The sequence below is a fragment of the Carcharodon carcharias genome, chromosome 1, assembly GCF_017639515.1.
Source record: "Carcharodon carcharias isolate sCarCar2 chromosome 1, sCarCar2.pri, whole genome shotgun sequence".
Taxonomy (NCBI): domain Eukaryota; kingdom Metazoa; phylum Chordata; class Chondrichthyes; order Lamniformes; family Lamnidae; genus Carcharodon; species Carcharodon carcharias.
In genome coordinates this window covers 124,964,534-124,987,383 of record NC_054467.1, presented here as the reverse complement: position 1 = coordinate 124,987,383, position 22,850 = coordinate 124,964,534, and the positions used below count along the sequence as shown (strand labels likewise).

At 43.2% G+C, this 22,850-nt stretch overlaps 1 protein-coding gene across 1 annotated transcript in view; it reads right to left on the bottom strand.

The window, feature by feature from the left end:
* tbc1d19 (TBC1 domain family, member 19) overlaps window positions 1-22,850 on the bottom strand; it is a 168,076-nt gene that overhangs the window by 128,268 nt on the left and 16,958 nt on the right. The window contains exons 2-5 of the mRNA XM_041182732.1: window positions 16,529-16,601; window positions 11,875-11,920; window positions 9,343-9,418; window positions 3,792-3,866 (exon numbers count right to left, since the gene is read on the bottom strand). Coding sequence (XP_041038666.1) covers window positions 3,792-3,866; window positions 9,343-9,418; window positions 11,875-11,920; window positions 16,529-16,601 — 270 coding nt within the window. The remainder of the gene's footprint in view (window positions 1-3,791; window positions 3,867-9,342; window positions 9,419-11,874; window positions 11,921-16,528; window positions 16,602-22,850) is intronic.

Sequence of the window (22,850 nt, the reverse complement as noted above, 5' to 3'; positions counted from 1 at the left end):
CTGCCCTCCTTGAGGAGCTAGTAGCACGCCGCAACATCCTTGTGCCAAGGGATGGGAGGAGGTGGCCACCCCAGATGACAAAACGTGCCTAGGAGGAGGTGGCAGAAAGGGTCGACCAGATGTGATTAGACGCATGTGGGTGCAGTGCTGCAAGAGGTTTAATGACCTCTTCCGATCGGGAAGGGTGAATACTGTGTTGGCATGGGTCACTTAGCACAGCAGTTAGGTTGCCCCCTCCCCCCAACTCAGAATTTTGTTTTTGCTTTCATTCATTTACAGCATGTGATCTTCGCTGAGTGGGTCAGCATTTATTGCCCATCCCTAGTCGCCTCTAAGAGAGTGGTGGTGAGCTGCCTTCTGTATCTGCTGCACGTGGAGCAGGTACACCCACAGTGTTGTTTGGGGGTGAGCTCCAGGATTTGGACCAAGGCACAGTTGTGGAGCTGCGAAGTATTTCAAAGTCAGGATGCTGAATGACTCGGAGGGGAACTTCCAGGTGGCGATGTGGGGGTGGCAAAGCTAAAATGGCAATGCTGGTACAGGGTGGACTAATTCATGCTCCTCTCTCCTTTCAGGGGAAGGCCACACAATAATGCCGAGCAGTTGGGTACTGGCGGACAGGCGTGCCTTCTCATGCTGACTGGTTACGAGCAGGAAGCTCTTGAACTGGAGAGGCGCCATGCGCCCAGGTCAACTGGCCGCAGTGAGGTTGGGGTGCCACTGGGAGGTAAGAGTGCCGTGCACTGAGGTCACAATGTCTGTCAACGCAAACATTCCACTGTTGACTGTATATTGGGTTGTCCATTGATAACGGGAGGAGGTGCACATCCTGATCCAGGTGCCAGGCATGCACATTAACAGTGTAACGACTTCTACTAATCAAATGTCCTTTCAGCCTCTCCAGAGCACACCCACACTCAGGAGGCAGAGGGACTGACCCCTGAGGGCCCATAAAATATAAACACAGCAGCGTCACACCCTTTCAGCCAGGCAGCCACCAGCGCACCAGTGGGGATAAGATTATCAACTAGTGTCTCGGTGCACTTAAGGTGTAGGCGAAGGCAGAGAGTGTCCAGAGCACCAGCAGTCGGAGGACTGCTGGGGACTAGGAACATACTCAGTCGGAGGCTGATGATGTGCCTCTGGAGTCGTTCCTGAGGCAGCAGATGCTGGAAGTCCAGCAGGGTGTGCAGGAGGATCTGGCAGAGATACATGAGAGAATGCATGCCATGGTCTCCGTGATGGAGGAGTCCATGCAGAAAATAAGCAATGCAATGTACCTCATGGCTGAGCGCAATGCCTCCTCCATGGAGAGGAGAGGCGACTCTCATGGAGAGGCTCCTCCAGGAAAACAATCAGGGCTTCCAGGGGATGCACTCAGACGTTCAAGCCCTCACAGCAGCACTGACCTCAGGTGTCAGTGTGGGAGAAGGATTGGGCACCCAGTATCCCAGCTAGGTGTCCATCCAGCAATGGTGAGCAGGGAGGTCCAAAGCGACCTCACGTTGGCGCACGAGCTGCCTGTCATCTCTGTGGGCTTTTCTCAGGGCACTCCAGATGAGAGCTGCAGCCCCTCCGCCCCGGCATCTGATGAGGCTGCAGCGACTGGGAAGATGCTAGCCATGCCACTGGCTGCTCCCACCCAGTCGGGGCCAGCACAAGCTCCACAGGCCAGAGTCATCAAGGTCAACAAGGCAGCAGAGTGAGCAGGCTGTCTCAAATGCCAATACCAGTGAGGGGGGAGCACCTAGACGTCGCACCTGCAAACATAACGTAAATCACCTTAGGAAGACAATTGACTTATCACTGGTGGTTTTCTTTTGCCCTCTGTTTCAGTTGTTTTTCAATAGGTGTGCTGCTCAACACCTTTTAATGGACTTTCATTTCTGTATGCAAGTAGCTAATCATTAAATGTTTTGGTTCTCAACAAACCTCTGGGTGCTTCATTAGTTCTGCAGGTGAAGGGGAACCCAAGATGTTATGAATGACTTGTTTGTCATTGAACATTACTGACAAGGCACATAGTTAACGTTCCTAACCAGGCAAATGTTGCTCTCAGGTATCGAGTATTGAGCCTGCAGCCCTGGCATGTTTTGGAGGTTCATCTTTGGTAGGCTAGCTGAAGGAGTGTTGGATCAAAGCCTCACAGGTGTCCCTGCCTTCCTGGAGGTTGCCCGGGTCCGCGTCTATCCCCTCAGGGTTCTCCTGAGCATACTCATCCTCACTACTAGACTCATCGTCTGCAACCAGAGTATCTGTGCCTACACCTTCTTCCCCCACTGAGTCCCCCCTTTCCAGCGCCAAATTGTGGAGAGTGCGGCATGCAACCACCATCAGTGACACACGATCTGGGGGGTATTGGAGTGTGCTCCCTGAACAGTCCAGGCATTGGAAGCGCATTTTGAGAAGACGGATGGTTTTCTATACCACAGTCCTATTGTACCGCTCCTATAGCATGCCTCCTATTGTACCGCTGCTCGGCCTCTATTCTTGGATAGCAGAGGGGCGTCGTGAGCCACCTTTTGAGGGGAGAGTCCTTGTCACCCAACAGCCATCCATCCAGTCAGGCTGGAGCACTGAAGAGCCTCTGCACCTGGGAGTATCTTAGGATGTAGGTGTCATGGGAGCTGCCTGGGTACCTTGCACAGACTTGCAGAGTCTACAACCTACGGTCACAGACTATCTGCACATTCATGGAGTGGAATCCCTTTCTATTGACGAAGGCATGCGGCTCACCCGCCGGCGCCTTTTTGGCCACGTGTGCAGTCAATTGCACCCTGGACACGGGGGATCCCAGCAATAGCTGCAAAGCCTCTGGCTCCACCTGGCTGGCCTCGTCCGAGTGGTAGCGAATGAAAGTCAATGCACGCTGGTCTGTCACCAGGTTGATGCAACTGTGGACAGCTGAATGGGAAACTCCACAAAAGTCACCCACTGACCCCTGGAAAGAGCCGGAGGCATAGAAGTTGAGGGCAACCATGGCCTTCAGAGCCATTGGCACGGGGGTGTCCACCCATCCAGTTGGAGCTGACCTCAGGGCCGATCATCTGACAGATGGAGGTCACTGTCTCCCTTGAGAGATGAGGCCTCCTTCGGCACTGCACCTCAGACATATTGAGGTAGCTGCATCACCGCCTGTAAACCCTGGCAGCAGGATAGTGGCGTCTTCTGTAGCCCCTTCTGCCTTGCACTTCCTGTTGGCCCTGTGCCTGTCCTCCCAAAGGTGGCTCCCCTGGCGGCTGAATATGGACTCCTGGCCTCCTCCCCCTTCTGGCCCTCCTCAGATGCCTCCAGTGGAGAGCACAATCCCCATTCCCAGGGTAAGGGGGGACTCCATGAAACCTGCAAGACCCCTGTGTTTCTGTGTTTCCTCCAGAGTCCTGAACTGAAGCCTGTTTTTTCTGTCAAAGCAGCTCTGAAGAGAATTGAAGTTGTCCTGTTCACTCAAGCAAGTAGCAGTAAGTTTAAAAAGTAAAGTGCTAACAGTTTGCATTCGCAAGCCCACTCACCCCTCTTATCATGCCTGTGGATGAGGTTTTTTTTAAATGTGGCCTACCCACCTGCCTGTAGCGCCCGTTAATTACTGGTGGGCGCACCTCAGAAGTCATGCGCCCTCCGAAATATCGTGATGCCTCATGGTGACGTCAGGACACACGCCCGACGTCATCGCGCATCGTTTTACCCCTCGGCGTGTCGGGTCCGCCCCCTGCACGCTAACAGCAAAATTCTGCCCCATATTTCAATTAACCATAAAAGGTTCATTTTAACGAGTAAAGCTGGTTCTTCTATACCTTTTTTGCTAAAGGGATAGCCAGCTCTGCACACATACTATTTAAACTTTTCAGAACACGCTTTTCCCAGTTCACCTGCAAAAAAGGAGGTTAAGATATCAGGAGACATGCTCATGAATATTACAGAGCTGCATATGCATACACTACATACAGCTTTATGAATCCCTATAAATATTTCCTTATTTATCATTTAATATAATACTGCATTGTTAACATCAGTATTGTTGCACATCTTTATAATTTGTTTTCTCCTAATTGGTTAGAGATAATAAATAAAATAGCTATTATGGGACACTAATCCAAAAGCAAAACTGTGGAATGTTACTTTTTGCATCTTCTGACTGCTGACCACACGTAATCTTGCGCTGTTCAGCTTATTAAATGTGCAGCTGCACGGAGCTCACCAATTCTCATGGTGGGGGCAACCAGGAAGTTGTCCCCATCGTTACCTCATGGAGTCGAAGATCTGGGGGCCATTTTAAGGGGCACATGGACAGCCTGCACTATACCTTCCACCTTTACCTGGCCACTGCTCCACCCTTCCCCGCTAACCCTTTCTCCCTCTCTTGGTCATCCTCCACGCAAGTTGCACGGTTACCACCCGGTCTCAAACATAGCCTGGCATTTACAGATGCTCCCCAGGAGGACAATGCAGCACAACGCACCAGTGATAATGGAAGAAGTCTACCTCACCAGGTGCACACCACTTATGAGCAGTCATAGAAGTGAACGTCCTAATTCCCCGCTGACGGGGAACTTAATTTAGTGGGGGAACTTAATTCCAGCAAGCTGGCCCTTCAATGAGCATGCATGACATGCTAATGCACGCAAATAGGCTTCCCGACATTATTCGTTGGGAAGTTCAGCTCACCTTTACAGTCCCAAGAACATAATTGCTAAAATTCAACTGATTTTTGGCTTCATGCCAAATTAAGTTCCCCGACCACCAAGCATACCCCACTGCTGGCGGGATCAGAAGTTTCCGAAACCCCAATGTTAGGGTAGGTCTTCATTTGTGCTGTCAGCTTGGTCTACAGTCATGGTGGTGATCTGTTTGGTTCTGATTTTTTTTAAAAGCTGGCCAGAAACCAACAAAGCTGCCTGAAAACTGGAAGCAGCAGTTACCACTAAGAGCAACTGTCAGTAAAACTGACAGATCAATTTTGTTTTAAAAGCCAGTCTGAAGGTTATGGTATCAGTTGTGGTGTCAGCTTGGACTTCAGTTGTGACTTTACTGTGATGCCCTGTTTTGCTAGGGCCCTTGACGGCCCAGCTGCTTCCCCTCTCCTCTCAACCTCTCAAAGACAGATCACCACTTTTCTGTGTTCAGAGTAATGTAACGCTCCATTAACCGGCATTTTGATTAAACAGCGCCACCCATTCCCAGAGCATGTCAACTAACAAATATTTTACTATAATTGGGTTGTATAGCTATTAAACTAATCTTCAAAACAATTCAGCAACATAGCATCAGTGTTACAATGGTAATTGTTAAAGAAAAGCTTCCTGCTCTTTTATAAAGACATAACTCATTGCTCATCAATCAAAAAATGAGGCAATCTTTTTCTCGCTTTGTTTTGAGTACCTCCATCTCAGAGTTGGCACTTCAAGGCTTTTTTTTAAACTGAAACTGCACACCATTTATGTATGTAACTTTCTTCTAAATGGATCCCAAATAATAGTTCCAAGGAATCGAATGCTTTTTAAGTTAACTGTGAATGCTGCATTTTTGTATAATAGCTGTCTACTTTTACACTGGGCTCCAAAATCATCCCAGATAGCATGAACAACTCCAACTCTCTTCATCAACTACTCCCCTTGATCTCCTTCCATGTCATCCTTATCTGGATAAGGTAGAGAGTAACTGGTGGATTTCTGTATTAAAACTGGAGCAATCTGCTTAGTTCTCTTGCCTCTCCATGGCAACCAGAGGTCTTCTCACTCCTTGCATTTAAGCCCCTCCATACTTCAGTTCTCATTCATCTCCTTTACAGGCCTCACCAAACACATCATGGCCATGAAACCTCCTGCTCCCCTCTCATTTCCTGTTTGCTTAATTTTCACTCCTAAGCCCTCTTTCATTGATTTCATTATACAATGCCCATCTTCAAAAGTACTCAACGTCTATCTGGGAAAAATCCAATTATGTTTTTTTAATCCAGAAATAAAAAGTTGGTTTCAATAAAAGCAATCATAAAACTCTGATTGTCATAAAAAATCAAACGTTTACTAATAGTGATAGCACTCTTGTCTGAGTCAGTAAGTTGTGCGTTCAAGCCTCACTCCACAGACTTAAGAGCAGTATTGAGGATATGCTGCTTTAGCCAACATTTCTCTCTCGCCAACTCAGCTAAAACAGTTTTGCTGGTCAATTACCTTATTGCTGCTTAGGGGGGCCTTGCTATACACAAGTTGTCTGTTACAATTCCCTACATTACAATAGTGACTACACTTCAAATGATACCTCATTGGCTATGAAGCACTTTGGATGTCCTGAGATTGTGAAAGTCATCACATAAATGTAGTTTATTTTTTCAATGTCCTTTAGGGAAGGAAATCTGCTGATTTAACCCAGTCTGAACTGTATGTGACTCCAGTCCCACGCCAACTTGAATAACACTAAACTGCCTTAGCAAGCCACTCAGTTGTATAAAACTGCTACAATGCAGCAAATCAAAAAGATCAATCACACCTTCTCAGTGAAATTAGGAATGGAAAACAAATGCTGGCCATACCTGCAATACTCATGATCAGAGATTTTTTTTAACAAAAAGGACAACTTTGGGAGGTACAGTGAGTGCTACCAAGAAGCAGAGAGCAGGGATAAATGGATATGTTCTGTTATGCTGTAACAAGTGGAGTGCCACAAGGATCGGGGCTGGGGCCTCAACTATTTGCAATTTATATCAATCATTTGGATGAAGGGACCGAATGTATAGTTGCTAAATTTGTCAATGACTCCAAGACAGGGAAGAAAGTAAGCTGTCAAGGGGAGGTACAGAATCTGCAAAAGGATACAGATCGGTTAAGTGAGTGGGCAAAAATTGACATATGGAGTATAATGTGGGAAAATCTGAACTTGTCCACTTTGGCAGGGAGAATAGAAAAGGAGTATACGATTTAAAGGGAGAGAGATTGCAGAACTCGGTGTACAGAGGGATCCAGGTGTACAGAGGGATCTAGGTGTCCTAGTGCATGAATCTCAATAAATTAGTATGCAGGTACAGAAAATGATCTGGAAGGCAAATTGAATGCTGCTGTTTATTGCAAAAGGATTGGAATATAAAAGTAGGAAAGTTTACAAGAAGCTGACCGTTTCATGGATAGCACATTTTGGGAAGTGGTCACCCTGCAGCTACAGAGTTCTGGAGAGGGGGGACCTCCAGGCAGACACTGCAAGAACCGCCCAGGAGTGCAGCACTTGCAACCCAAGGATATTCAGTGTTGAATATCAGTGAGGGTGTTGACGCCTTAGGGGACTGCAGTCAAAAGCAAATCCACACTATCATGGGAGACCAAGCCACACTGTGGGGTATAAAACAGTGTGAAATGTTGTTGTAATAGGGGATTCAACAGTCAGGAGTATAGACATTTGTTTCTGCAGCCACAGACCTGAGTCACAAATGATGTGTGCCTATCTGGTGACAAGGTAAAGGATATCACTGAACAGGTACAGGACATCCTGCAAGGAGGAAGGGAAAAGCCAAAAGTCATGGGCCATGTTGAAATCAATGACACAGGTAGGAAAACGGTTGAAGTCCTATCGACAGCATGTTGGGTGCTAGGAAAAAGGTTAAGGAACAGTCTTAAAGGTGGTAATCTCTGGCCTATTCATAGTGTCACATGCTAGTAAGCACAGAAACATGGATTAGCACAGATGAATGTGCGGCTAGAGAAGTGGTGCAGAAGATAGAGCTTCAGATTCCTTGGACACTGGAGCCAGTTCTGGGGCAGGAGCGACCTGTACAAGCCAGATGGGCTGCACCTGATCTGGACTGGAACCAATGTCCTCATAGGGACATTAATGAGCACTATGGGGGGACTGGGGACTGCTTACCTAATTTCACATGGCAAGGGCACCAGGACATAGCAACAAAGAGAAGAGATAAGGTACATAGAAAACCAAGAGGAACAAACAACAAAGAATAGTGTAGTGTCCAGAAGATAAAATAATGTCTATAATGTTATTGGAAATTATTTTAAAATAGATTTCTAGTGGTGTCTGTGTCTATGCGTGTGTGTATGTCTGTGCCTTAATTGGATTAAAGCCAGATGGTCTAAAGGCTTTGATGTACAGAAGAGAAGTAGGTTTGAAATGTTAATTAGCTAAACATATGGAAGTTACAAGGTGAAGTGTAAAGGGGGCAATTTGTTTTTTTTAAATAAACCATTCAAAAGAATGAGTGATATATTACACCTAGCCAGAAGCCAAACAATGTGTTCACTTTTTCCAAACCTTACTAAAAAAATTGGTGTTATGAAAGGGTTTTATTGTTAGAAGAGATAAGGTTCAAAAAACCTAGTGATACAATGAGAATTTGCATTCAAAGGGGAAAATATGTATAAAGGAAGGGAAGGTTGTTGGTAAAGGAAGAGGGATTCTAAGATCTAAAGCTTACAACCTGTAAGCCTCAAGAGGCTGTCTGCAAGGACTCAGAGCTGAAAGAAACGCATTTTAAATGCGGCTGTCCAGAGTGTGCTTTGCCAGGGATCTGTTTAAATCTATGTTGCCTTAATAGAGGTGTAACTGAGAGTCAGATTAATTTGGGGATTTTTTTTAAGAAGTTATTATCGCAGTAATTTGTAGACATCTGTATGTGCTTACAACCTTTTAATTAATAAATGTTTAATTTAGTTTTATAAAAACCTCTTGAGACTCGGTGGTCTTATTAAAAATGAATTCAAAGCCTGCATCTCGAAACATACAAATTGCAAAAATTAGTTAAGACAGCTGTTTCAAGTTTCCTTCAGGGATTTGAACAACTCAGCATTCACCATCAGCTGTGTCATAATAGTAGATGGGTAGAAACTAGGCAGGAAAAGAGCAAAGTCAGCGAACATGGTTTTAGAATCATCACATGTTAATGCAATGAGTATTACTCTATCCTCTGCTTTCAGAAGTATCAAAATGTATAATTTTTGGAGTAACAAACTGTTGTCATGGCTAGGATTTTTTTTTTAAATGTTACCATCTTTGAGGGAGTCACACAAGAAAATGCCTTGCTTTATGATGAACAAACCGCACTAAACATATGGGGAAAAACAGACGCTTTCATATGCTGAATTTCAATCTGATGCAAAACGGCATGGCAAAGTACAAGTAAAATTGGTTTGGGTGTACAGTGGTGAAAAATGTGTAAGTATGCTCAGGTGGTCCCTGAGCATAGAAGACAGGTTTTTTTTATTAAGTATGCTCATTTCTAAATTGGTAGCTTAGAAAATCTTTACAATTTTGAAGTTATCCACCTTAATTAATTTCTAGAGTATAGTAAAACCTAGAAGATAGTGCACTAAGCTGATGTCAAATAACAACTACCTAGTTTGTACCAACCTGTGCACGTCTCATGTACATCAATCCCTCCTTGGTGTGCTCAGGTGGGGCAGCTGGATGACCAGGTTGGGGAAGGCTGCACATGGAAAAGATTTGCATTTAGGGTGAGAGTCAGTCTCATCAATTGAAGCAATTAAGCAATGACAGTCTCAGGATTTACAAACATAATTAAAACAATAAATAGAGATGGCTATGGAGAATACTGCTACAAATCCATGCATTATCACAATGTCACTCTACGCTCGACTATCTTCAACCTTATTAGTCAACATGTTGCAAGTTTCTATCTCAGCCAACCAATCAAGGGAAAGTTGCCTCCAAAAAGCTGATGAAGAAGGGAGCAATGAATAAAACCAGACATGCTGTTCAGCCTTGATTTGTGATCGGTTCAATAGCTATATTGTCAGCTACATGAAAATGACACTGTACTTAGCCCTAACGAAGAAAATAACTTAAGTAGACAGAAAAATTAATTAAAAGCAAAAGTTCAAATTACATTTTTGTAAATAATCCCCTAAAATGTTTCAATTTAGGATACAGGCTAACAAAAATTGCATAAAACTGTCAATGGCAGAGAATTTCATAAAGAAGTGGAATAGGTTAAAAGGCCAAAACAGTAGAAAGCTACAAAGTAAATATTCAAATTTTGACTACCTTGTACCATTCTTCAAATGGTGTGCATCCTCTATACACCACAGGAGTAAAATCTGTTGATTTTGTGAAACCACATGTTTAGCATGCACAGCAAATTTTAACCCATGATATTGCAAATGGGTGATGTTGAATATGATCTGTACCTATGTTGTATAAAGTTCTAGAAGTTGTATCACTACGCCAGCTTGTTTTGACTGAAAGCTATCAATCCTTTAATCCCAAACTTTATACAGCTTCAGGGTCGAATGGGATAGATAAGTAAGATTGTGTGTGGAAGTTGCAAGAAGTATGAAAGCCCTACAAAACAGGTAATCTGTTTTTCTTCTTCATTAAGCAGCTTTTCACACTGTAGGAGAATAATGTACAATAATAAAATTATGGGGCTGAACACCAATCCAGGTGATCTGTAACACCAGCCACCAGAACAGGCCTGTCAAAGATGACATCATGTGCAGTAAGTCTATCTAAACAGTAATGCTAGGTGAATATGTTGTGATCTTTCCAAATAATCCATGTTTTAATCTTTTCCTCATGATGTTCAATACCTCTCAATCTTCTCTTCTGTAAGGAGAGCAACCACAGTTTCTACAATCTATCCAGATAACTAAAGTCCCTCATCCTGGTAGTGTTTTCATAAACCTTTTCTGCACCTCTCTAAAGCCTTCACATTCTTCATGAAATGCGGTGTCCAGAATTGCACACAAAACTTCAGTTCAAGCCAAACTAGTTTTTTCAATAAGGTTCATCATAACTTCCTTGTTTTTGTACTCTGGCTGTATTTATAAAGCCCAAGATCTTGTATGCCTTTTTGATTACTTTCTCAGCTTGCCCTGTCATCTTCAATGATTTCTGCAAATAGGCCCTCCCCAGGTCTCTCTGTTCTTAATTTCCCTTTAGAATTATGCCCTTTATTTTATATTGCCTTTCTTGATTCTTCCTACCAAAATGTATCACTTCACATTTCTCTACACTAAAATTCATCTGCCATGTGTCCACCCATTCCACCAGCCTATCTATGTCCTCTTGAAGTCTATTAGTATCCTCCTCATGGTTCACAACATTTCCAAGTTTTGTGTCATCTGCAATTTAGACTAACTAACCAACAGTACAGATGTTTCAAATTGCTTGGAAAAACAACAAAAAATTGGCAAAATACCACAGATCCAGACTTTATATCACACAGGGGTTTGAGACCATGTGTTGCATCTCCTAATTGCACTGCTACCAACATCATCATGTGCGTACAAGCAGGGTTTGTTTAGAACAAATCAAATTTAGGCTATACTGCAGTGTGCAGAAGATACTTAATCCAGAATTGCTATCGTTTCTAATGCTACAAAAAGCAATTAATTTCATTGCCATAATTTATTATGCAAAAATATTATTTGAAATAGTTCCAGGTGTTTCTGTAATATTTTAGTTATAAGTTTATTCATTTTAACAGCACTGTAGAACAATCCAAACATACACCAGCAGAGTTTTTTTTTTAAAAAAAGGCTGGATTTGCCACTCAGCTGAGTCTCAGTTTTCAAATACTTTGCTGAGGTGCAATGTTGAATCAACACCAGGGGCCTCCTTGAAGGGAAAGATAAAATATCAATAACATGTCATGCCAAGGTTAGTTGCACACATCTCCCATCTCAAATGTAGTGCTTTGTAAACTTTGGAGCTGATTCCCACCTGCTCTTTTGACCATGGATACCAGGGCTGCACTGCAAATTGAAAATTAAACCCACAAACTAGAAATTTAAAAGTGTTATTTTTGTTCAAAATTTTTTTGCAAAACATCTAAAGCATACAAGAATAAAAGGAGGAAAGCTTACATATGCAAAGCTTTCCCACACTTGTTATAGAAATGCACATCTTTAAAACACCTACACATTGAGCTCACGGTAGACAGCATTCTGCAACTTCTTTTCCCAACCTGTAAAACAAACAAAATGTGTTGGTAAAACCAATCTGAAATAATTTAGAAGTAACAAGTTTTCCCTTTCTACCTTCAAAAGGATATTAATACATGGAAAATCCAGATAAGAACTACTAGGCTCTAAGAATAAAGTCTCAAAAGTTACAAAAGGAAAATTAAAGTTACAAAAGGAAACTCAAAGAAATGAACTTTTTCTTTTAAAAAGTGTTTCAGTATTTAAAAGGTGACGGTTGTTTTAGTACCTGAATAACGTGAAGTAGTGGAAGAACACAAGTTTCCCACTGGGTATTAACCCAATTCAGAACCTGGAGATCCACTCACCGAAAGTTGTCAGGGTCTTCTAACTCAGGAGTGGGAATCCAACCGCTAAGTTAAAGGCCCACTCGTTTAAAAGGTTGAGAAGCATGAACAAAAGCAATGGAGGAGTTGACAGAGATAATAGGGAAGAAGAGCCAGACTTCATCAGCATACAGATGGAAGCAAATCTGGTTTCTGCAGATTGTGTTGCCAAAGGGTAGCGTGTAAATGAGGAAGAGGAGGGGGCCAGGAGTATATTTGTGAGGGACTCCAGAGGTAATGATGTACGGGAAGGAAGAGAGATCCTTTGCCATAGAGGTCAGGACTGTTTCCAGGTACTGAACTCTAACCTCCGGAAAAAGCAGTCACTCATTGTGATTTTCATGGCAGCGCCCCTTAACCAGCCTGGAGACAAGCTTGCCGTCCAATTAAAGATGGTGAGCAGGCTCTCAAAGCTGGAAGGCCAGAGGCACTACAGCCTGAAAAGTGCAGCAGGCTATGATGGATGGCAAGAAAGAGAACAAGTGCTTCAAGATGGAGATGCCCTCTCTTCAATTTTTTCAAATCTACATTAAAAATTGTTTTTTGCAGTCAGGCACCATTTTAATTTGGTGGAAACCATCTACAGGGTCCTGAGGCTGCTTCTCCACCCAGGCAGACAAGTGAGGCTCTAGGCCATCACCAGACACACTTAAACTGCTCCCTCTGCCTGCGGGAACCTGGAGGCCAACTAAAAATTCTAGACAGTCTCCTTTAATTGGACACAAGTGGTTCTTTTAAAGCCGGATGGTTACCCACCACAAAAATGGCCCAGAGGTAGGATGGAGCCGGGGAATTGCCACCCTGGCCAAGGGGGCTATTTTTACCCCCAGCCTCCCTCCACATCCAGCCCGGGGTGGGGGGGGGGGGCAAAAATTTAGCCCATTGTCTTTGGCCCTATCACAGCTAAGTATCCTCACCACCAAATCCACCCCCCTCCCTGGTACTGTCTCACACTGAACCAGACAGTTCGTAACCTTAGCTTCCTATCTATCCCCAAGCTGTCTTTCTATTAAAAAGATCACCTACTTCCACTTTCGTAAAAACACCACCACTGTCGCAACTTAGCCAATCATCTCCAAATTTAACTGGTTAACCTACCATCCTCCACGCTTAATAAATTCAGCTTATCCAAAACTTTGTGGCTCATACCCCACTTTCATAATGAGCTGAATTGCACAAAGGCACCAGGTTCCCACACCAAGTAAAAAGTTGGAAGGGTGGGGGGGGGGGATGAACCCGCAGAGGGGAACCCCATGCCACCCCGCAGCCACTAGGCTGGAGGCAAGACCTTAGACACCTTAGACACTTGCCAATCGGAGGTCATCAGCTCGCCAGCACTTCGGGATGGGCATACAGCGTTGAATCAGATTTGTGTATATTTTTGGGGTTCTCACCAGGTGCCAAGCTAGCAGGCCCTGGTGAGAGGGGTGAGAGAGGTGAGCAGCTGAATTTTGAGAGGACATCGGCAGAGAGGCAGGAGCAACCTCGGGGTTGGGGTTGGGGGGGGTGGGGAAGGGGGGGTGGTGGGTAGGTGCGATGGACCTAGGGTGCTTGTCAAGATGGAATCCACCTCCAACCACCACCAACCCACACAAGGAAACCTGCCGAGCTGGCTGTTTGGTTTGGGCTTCTCCTGCTGCAGGTTCTATCCCGGCAGTAGCAAAATGATTCCCTTAAGTGGGCATCAATTTCCCACTTAAGCGCCTCAAATGGCCCACTGCTGGGCAGGCCACCTGAAGCACCCCTGCCACTGGTCTAACTGCAATGGGGCAGGAACGGGCAAGGAGGTGGCGGGGAGGCTGCCCACTGGATTTAACCAGCTCGCCACCTTCTAATCCTGTATGTGGGGGAGCATAAAATCTAGCGCATTGTACATCTCACCAATTACCCTTGCTTATCTGGGTTCCTGGCTTCAATGCCTCAAATTTAAAATTCCCATCCTCATGTTTAAATCCTTTTGGAGCCTAGCCCCTCACTTTCTGTAACCCCTTCAAGTCCGACAACTGAATCTTCATTCCTCCAACTTTGACCTTTTGTACATTCTTCTCCATCTTCTTCTGTCCTATTATTGGTGGCAGTGGCCTCAACCAAAGCTCAACGCAGTGGAGTAGGTCAGCTGCTTAAGTCTTTCCATCGATAATTTTAAAAGAAAAGATTCATTATACAGCAAATGAATACTTTATGTCTATTGTCAGCTTGTCCAAGATTTATGTGATGACTTGAAGCATTACATTTTTGAAATTATATAACTTAAAACACAAGGGGCCGGATTTCTTACTGGTGGTGGATCCAGGAATGGGGTGGGAAATGAGAAAAGCTTAGAAATGTTTGCATTGATTTCAAATTTGCAGTGCCTTTCTGTCTCTGCAGTAGTTTTATGTGGCAATTTTAATCAGAGGGCCTTGGATTGTGACACAAGTCTTCTGAGGTTGAGGTTGCCATTGTGAAAAACGCCCTCCTGTGAGCCCCATAGGAAATTTGAATTTCGAACACCCCAAACCACTTCCTGCACCCCCCACGCACTCCACTCCCACTATTTTCATGTGCTGGCACAGGTTTTGGAAACCCAAAAAAACCTGCCTTGTTGGAGAGTTTGTGACTGCTGGAGAGAAGTCTGCTGAGGAATCAGGAACGCTTTGACAGCTAAATTTTTTGATCCTCTCAAATGTCACTATTAGATGATATATTGTAATGTAGATGTGTCTTAACTGTAGTGATTCATCATAGGACTGTTTCCTGAAAAGATAAGTTGTCCATTACGTTGGCGAGCATTGTTTAGCTTTGAGATGCATTAGAGTACCTTTCTCATTAGGAAACGTGCGCCTACACAAACAAAACTGCTTGAGATCTCTCATGTAACAATCTGAAATGATATAAATGCCCAGACGCCTTTTAAATTGACTAAAAACCTAGTGCAGCTTTTAACTAGAGAAAAAACAGCTACCTGCTCTTGGGTCTACTTTGATTGACAAGGTATCTAGTAGTATAGGCTTAGGGGGAAAAAGGCCATCTAGTTTCCAAATCAATGGACTTCATTGTTTACATTTCCCAAGGTTTATTTGACAGCTGAGCCTATTATGAATGCTTGATTGTGTTTCAAAAGCTAATGAACACTTATCTCAGCAACGGGCTATGTTTACAGATTGACAGTTTTAAGAAGTTACTAAAGGATAATCTGTCTTTGATGCGGTAAGTGAAATAGATATTTGGTTTTACAAAAGACTGACAACTTGAGCAGATCTATATTTTTTCTGAACGGATTTACGAATTAAAAGTTTTTTTCAGTATGAAGTACGTTGAATGACAGCTTTATGAGATTGTTAGAAATTTACTTATACTCACTTCAAAGCAGCCTGAGTTCTGCCCATAGTGGTTACTGGCTCAGTGCTTCGGTGGATAAATAGGAGGCATGGGTATATAAGGGGGCTTTGAGGGCACTGGGAGTATGAGGTGGCATGGAGTGGGCATGAGGGTGTGAGGGACTAAGGGGTGAGGTTTAGAGGGCATAATAATGAAGTTGAGAGTGGAACTGCTGTCCCCAAGGACCAAGGCGGGCCTTCTAACCAGCCTGCCTCTGCACCCACATTCCTCCTGCACTGCTTGACAGCTCGCAAAACCCAAACCATCTCCCCACATCTCTCAGAGACAAAAGTATGGCAGGAATTGGGTTGGAAGGCGGGCTCCTGCTTCAGAAATTGCAAAAGGGTCTAACTTGCGGTTCGTGAGCCTGAGACAGAAATACAGGCCTAGGTATATGATTTGTATTTTATAAATGGTTTGATAAACTCTAGAAAAATATCTCATCATCTTGAGTGGTCCCTTTACAAACTGAGGAAGACAAGAATACAAAGCAGAATTTTTTATAACTCCACAACATTATAACACAACATTGCAGTGGAACCAAGAGACTGAGAATTAAGAGGAGAGGACATACTTTTGTAAATTTTGAGGCATATTTCAGAGCCTACCTAGACTTCAAAGAAAATGGCAGTACTGTACCAGCAGGGTGGCTTATCAAAAATTACAACAATACAGTTAATAATATGAAGAACAGCAGCAAAACCCTACATGCAACTTCAAAACTATCATCTATACTTATAATGTTAAGCACTACAAACTATATACCACAAGGTCCATATAAAGTTCAGTAATTACATTTCCTTTATAATGTTATTTTTTTCTACTCTTATTTTATTAAATATCGGTTTAGGCTTTAATGCGAGTTTTGATTTGCAAGGCAAAAAGCGAAGGTGGAATTTTTTTAACCTGATTTTCGCAAGAAGTCCTTCAGGTCCTCCTTCAAAGATTCAATCCGAACCTCTGATTTATGAAGGCAGGTCTGCAAAGAAGACAGAGACAGAGTGTGAAAAAGTTTGATGCAAAATATAAGTTAACAAACCAGACAGTCCTTCTATTTGTAGCTCGGTCATGGTTAAGAAAGTATAACCACGAGACTTGGAGGAAAAAAGTGCCCCTCTCCTTAATATACAGCATACCGCATTTTTCACTTTGACTCTTTCATGGTTACGAATAACATTCAGAATATCCAACGTGACAAATGCAATGTTAAGCTCCAGCTCCACTGTTATGTGCTATAAATTGGCATTTAGCAAATTTAACTGGAAAATATTTTTTAAAACTTAAGCATCATCATACAGTCATAGAATTTTACACTGGACAGAAGGTGGTCAATTGGTCCAATGCACCTGTGCTGACTCTCGGAGAGAGCAATCCCATTCTGTTGTCGTTCCCCGCCAACACCCCGCCTCTGTGTTCCATGTTACATTTGACTTTTTCTAACAACAATCAACTTTTTTTTTAAGAAAGCTATTACAAGTTTGGCTTCTATGACCATTTCTGAAAGGGCAAACACTGTATAAAAAATCTTCTCCTAACCTCTACCTTCTTGTTTCAAAGAATTATGAATAATTTATCTGCAATTTTCATGGTGTTTCTCCCTACAACGAATACTGGTATTGTAAAGAAACTGGTTTGGTGCAGTTACTGGGTCTAATGGGCTCACAACAACTTGTAATTATATAGTTCCTATAAAGTGCTAAAGACATTTCACAGGAGCGTTGACAAACAAAATTTGGCACTGAGACATAGGAGCAGCTACTACAACAAAAACTTGGTCAAAGAGGTAAATTTTAAGGAACATCTTAGATGAAGATAGGTGGAGAGGTGAAGAGGTTTAGGGAGAGAATTTAAGAGCTTAGGGGCAAGGCAGCTGAAGGCATGGCTACCAAAGGTGAAGCAATTAAAACTAATGTCTGCAAATTAAACATAGGTACACTTAAATGTAAAAATACAGGGCTACCAATTCTACAATATATTTGGGGCAATTTTGTTTTATTCTTTCATGGGATGTCGGCATCGCTGGCCAGGCCAGCATTTTTTGCCCGTCCCTAATTGCCTTCAGAAGGTGGTGGTGAGCCACCTCCTTGAACCTCTGCAGTCCATGTGGTGTAGGAACACCCACAGTGCTGTTAGGAAGTGAATTCCAGGATTTTGACCTAGAGACAATGAAGGAACGGTGATACAGTTTCAAGTCAGGATGGTATGTTGCTTTGTGGGGGGGGAACTTACAAGTGTTCCCATTTATCTGCTGCCCTGTCGTTCTAGGTGGTAGAGGTCACAGGTTTGGAAGTGTCACTGGAGCCGAAATGAATTGTTGCAATACACACTGTTGCATATGTGCAAAAAGTCAAACCACATTGCTGTGGGTCTGGAGTCACATCTAGGCCAGGTTTCCTTCCAAAGGGCATTAGCGATCAGATGGGTTTTTACAGTAATCGACTGTGGTTTCATGGTCACTATTACTGCAATTAGCTTTTAATTCCAGGTTTATTAATTAAATGAATTTAAATTCCCTCAGCTGCCATGACGGGATTTGAACCCCTCAGAGCATCAGCCTGGACTCTGGAACACGAGTCCAGTGACATAGCAAACATTTAAGCAGATATTTTGTAACGCTCAGCAAAAATTTATCCCGGTCAAAAAGAAGGACTCAATGAGAAGGATGAACCACCCGTGGTTAGCAAAGGTGGTCAAGGAGAGTATCCAATCAACAACTAACATTAAAGCGGATAAAACTAGTGGTAGGCCAGAGGATTGGGTATTTTTTAGGAACCAGCAGCAGATGACTAAAAAGCTAATAAAGAGGGAGAAAATTGATTATGAAAGTAAATCGGCAAGAGATATAAAACAAACAGCAAGAGCCTCTATGGGTATATGATAAGAAATAGAGAGGCTAAAATGAGCATGATACCCTTGGATGATGCAACTGGAGAATTGATAACGGGAAACAGGGAAATGGCAGATAATTTAAACCAATATTTTGCATCAGTCTCCATGGTGAAGGAGACTATAAACATCCCAAAGATATCAGATAAGCAAAGAGTGAATGGAAGGAAAGACCTTGTAACAGTCTCTATCACGAGGGGCAAAGTATTTGACAAACTAATGGGACTAAAAGCAGACAAGTCGCCAGGGCCTGATGGCCTGCGTCCAAGGGTTTTAAAGGAAGTGGCTGCAGAGATAGTGGAGGCATTGATTGAAATATTCCAGAACTCACTGGATCCTGGGAGGGTCCCAGCGGATTGGAAAACCGCTGATGTGACACCCCTCCCTGTTCAAGGAGGGAGGGGGATAAAAAGCAGGAAACTATAGGCCAGTCAATCTAACATCTGTCGTTGGGAAAATGCTAGAGTCCATTATTAAGGAAGAAATAGGACATTTTGAAAAGCTTAACACAATCAGAGCCATCATGGCTGTCGTTGGGAAAATGCTAGAGTCCATTATTAAGAAAGAAATAGGACATTTGGAAAAGCTTAACACAATCAGAGCCATCATGGTTTTGTGAAAGGGAAATCATGTATGACAAATTTGCTCGAGTTCTTTGAGGATATAACAAGCAGAGTTTATAAAGGGGAACCAGTAGATGTAGTATATTTGGACTTCCAGAAGGCATTCGATAAGATGCCACATAAAAGGTTATTGCACAAGATGGGAGCTCACGGTATTGGGGAGAATGTATTAGCATGGATTGAGAATTGGTTAACACACAGAAGAGAGGGAGTCGGGATTAATGAGTCTTTTTCAGGTTGGAAAGATGTAACTGGTGGATTGCCACAAGGATCAGTCCAGGGCCTCAATTATTTACTATTTATATTAATGACTTGGAGGAGGGGGCAGAGTGCAACGTATCCAAATTTGCTGACAATACATAAATAGGTGGGAAGGCATGTAGCGATGAGACATAAGGAATCTGCAAGAGGAATGAGTGGGCAAAAACTTGGCAAACGGAGTTTAATGTAGGAAAGTATGAGATCATGCGCTTTGGTTGGCAGAATCAAAAGATAGACTATTATTTAAATGGAGAGTGGCTCCAAAGAAGTACAGCACAGAGGGATCCAGGTGTTCTTGTACATGAAACACAAAAAGTTATCATGCAGGTGCAGCAAGTAATTAAGAAGGCAAATTGAATTTTGGCCTGTATTGCTAGGGGGTCGGAGTTTAAAAATAGGGAAGTCGTGTTACAACTGTACAGAGTGTTGGTGAGGCTGCACCTGGAACACTGTGTACAATTTTGATCCCCGTATTTAAGAAACGATACACTGGCATTGGAGGCAGTTCAAAAGAGATTCACGAGGCTGATTCCTGGGTTGAAGGGGTTGGCTTATCAAGAACGGCCAAACAGCTTAGGCCTTTATTCATTAGAGTTTAGAAGAATGAGGGGTGATCTTATTAAAATGTACAAGATTCTCAGGGGGCTTGACAGGGTAGATGTTGAGAAGATGTTTCCACTATTGGGGGAATCTCGAACTGGGGGACATAGTTACAGAATAAGGGGACACTCATTTAAAATTGAGATGCGAAAGAATTTCTCCTCTCAAAGACTAGTAATTGTCTGGAATTCTCTACCCCAGAGAGTTGTGGAGGCTAGATCACTGAAAGTATTTAAAAAAGAGGTAGATAGATTTTTGAAATATCAGGGAATTGAGGGCTAGGTGTAGGTGGCACGAAAGAGGAGTTGAGGCCTTGGGCAGATCAGCCACGATCTTATTGAATGGCGGGGCAGGCTTGAGGAGCCGAATGGCCTACTCTTGCTCTGATTTCTTAAGTTCTTATATTCTTATTACTACGACGCCACTGTGTTTCATGCATAGGAGTGACTTTTGGGGTGCGAATCAGACAGACCAGGGTTACACCAATTCAAATATACATGTTAAATTCAAATGGAAGGGACTGCCAACAAAAGTTACACCCATTGCCCAAAGTTGTGAATGCATGCAAATAACAGGACAATAATGAGGCAAAAACCTGCTGTCCCAAAAGTTGTATTATTTAAGCCAGAATTGCACTGAATGTAATTAAGACCAGCAGGAAAATTATGTAAACTGCTTTGTCTGGCTTACTAATCCCATAAGTGACTCATTTCAAAGGCTCTGAATGTTGATATACACTTTTCCAAAACAAAGGGCAAGATTTTGCTGTGAGCGGCAATTAAACTTGCCTTTATGTATAGACTTTCTATGGGGCTTCGCAAGGTAAGTTGCTATCAGCAGGAGAGTAAAATAATGTGGTGCCCTCTACAAGGCATCTGGGATCTGTGTCTTCAGGGCAACTGCATATCTCCACAACTAGATTTAAAAATTGTTAGTGGGCAATGCAGATTCTGAACCAGGAAGTTAGAATAATAAATTCAATGTCAAATCAGGTACAAAAAGCAAAATAAAGAGGGAAATAAAGATAGCATGAAGGCAGAGCAAGAAAAGAGACAGAAAGGAAAAGTAAAAAATGCTTTAAAATCTCCAATAATAATTGTAAATTGCTTAAAAAAGAAACATTTTAGTCGAAGTTTTTCGTCTTGCATTTACCAGGACAATTCGCAAGAAAATGCCAATGTCAGAGGAAACAGCAAATTTATACAGTATGAGGAGACAGTGCTGATTAGTTGGCAAGTAGACTCTGATTGGTATAGGTGTTGTCATAGGGAATGCACCAATTGATGGTCACTGACAGTTAACTGCCAAGCATTGTTTGAAATTTAAACCAGGCAGCTTGACTCTGATTGGCCCTATTGCCCTGGGGAATGAACCAAGGAATGGCTGTCACTTATTTTGTTTAGCTGAAACAGGCGCAACGTGTGTACATGCTCTTTCTGTTTGCAAAGAACAGGGCCCTGTGTATTAATATATGTAGCTTCCAGTACATGCAAATGCACCACAACGCAAGCCCGACTGACATTGAGGATTATTTCGCAAATATTGTCCAATCGCAGAATCACATCTCATTTTGGACACTATGTTTTGAGTTTTGCAAGCACAGGTTGGTTGGGTACAGTCTGTATCTTGCCCATTGCAAACAGTGGCTGGGACATGTTGTTTAATACGATCCGCCAGTATTTGGGATGTACGGCCTACATACCTAGCATCAAACTGACACTGAAATTCATATACCACATTTTTAAAAAATTCATTTACAGGTTGTAAGCTTCGCTGGCTAGATCAGCATTTATTGCCATCCCTAATTGCCCTTGAGAAGGTGGTTGTGAGCTGCCTTCTTGAACAACTGCGGTCCATATGGCGTAGGTGCACCCACAGTGCTGTTAGGGATGGAGGTCCAGCGACATATTTCCAAGTCAGGATGGTGAGTGACTTGGAGGGGAACTTCTGGGTGGTGGTGTTCCTATGTATCAGCTGCCATAGTCCTTTTAGATGGTAGTGGTTGTGGTTTTGGAAGGTGCTGCCTAAGGAGCCTTGGTGACTTTCTGCAGTGCATCTTGTACATGGTACACAATACTCCCACTGTTTGTTGGTGGTTGGGGGAGTGAATGTTTGTGGAAGGGATGCCAATCAAGCAGGCTGCTTTGTCCTGGATAGTGTCAAGCTTCTTGAATGTTGTTGGAGCTGCACTCATCCAGGCAAGAGGAGAGTATCCTCCTGACTTGTACCTTGTAGATGCTGGACAGGCTTTGGGGAGTCCAGAGGTGAGTTACCCGTCGTAGGAATCCTAGCCTCTGACCTGCTCTTTAGCCACAATATTCATATGGCTAGTCCAGTTAGGTTTCTGGTCAATGGTAATCCCTAGGATGTTGATAGTGGGAACATTGGCAAAGGTAATGTCATTGAGTGTCAAGGGGCAATGGGGTTAGATTCCCTCTTGTTGGAGATGGTCATTGCCAGGCACTTCTGTGGCGCGATGTTACTTGCCACTTGTCAGCCCAAGCCTGGATATTGTCCAGGTCTTGCAGCATTTGGATATGGACCGCTTCGGTATCTGAGGAGTCGCAAACGGTGCTGAACATTGCGCAATCATCAGTGAATATCCTCACTTCTGACATTACTCATTAGTATCTATTAGCTTCTTCAAGGCTACTACATTAGTCACATTTGCCTATCTGCAGCTCCATTAAGTAGCTCACCAAATCACTGCTTGCCAAGGTTGAGGAATACATCATATTTCTCTGCTGACCTTAACCATCAACACTCAAGCACTTTTGCCACCTGAGCCCTCAATCTGCAATTTCCTGCCTAAGTTCCTCTCTCTCCTCACCTTCTTTAAGTCTCTTTAAAAATGCATC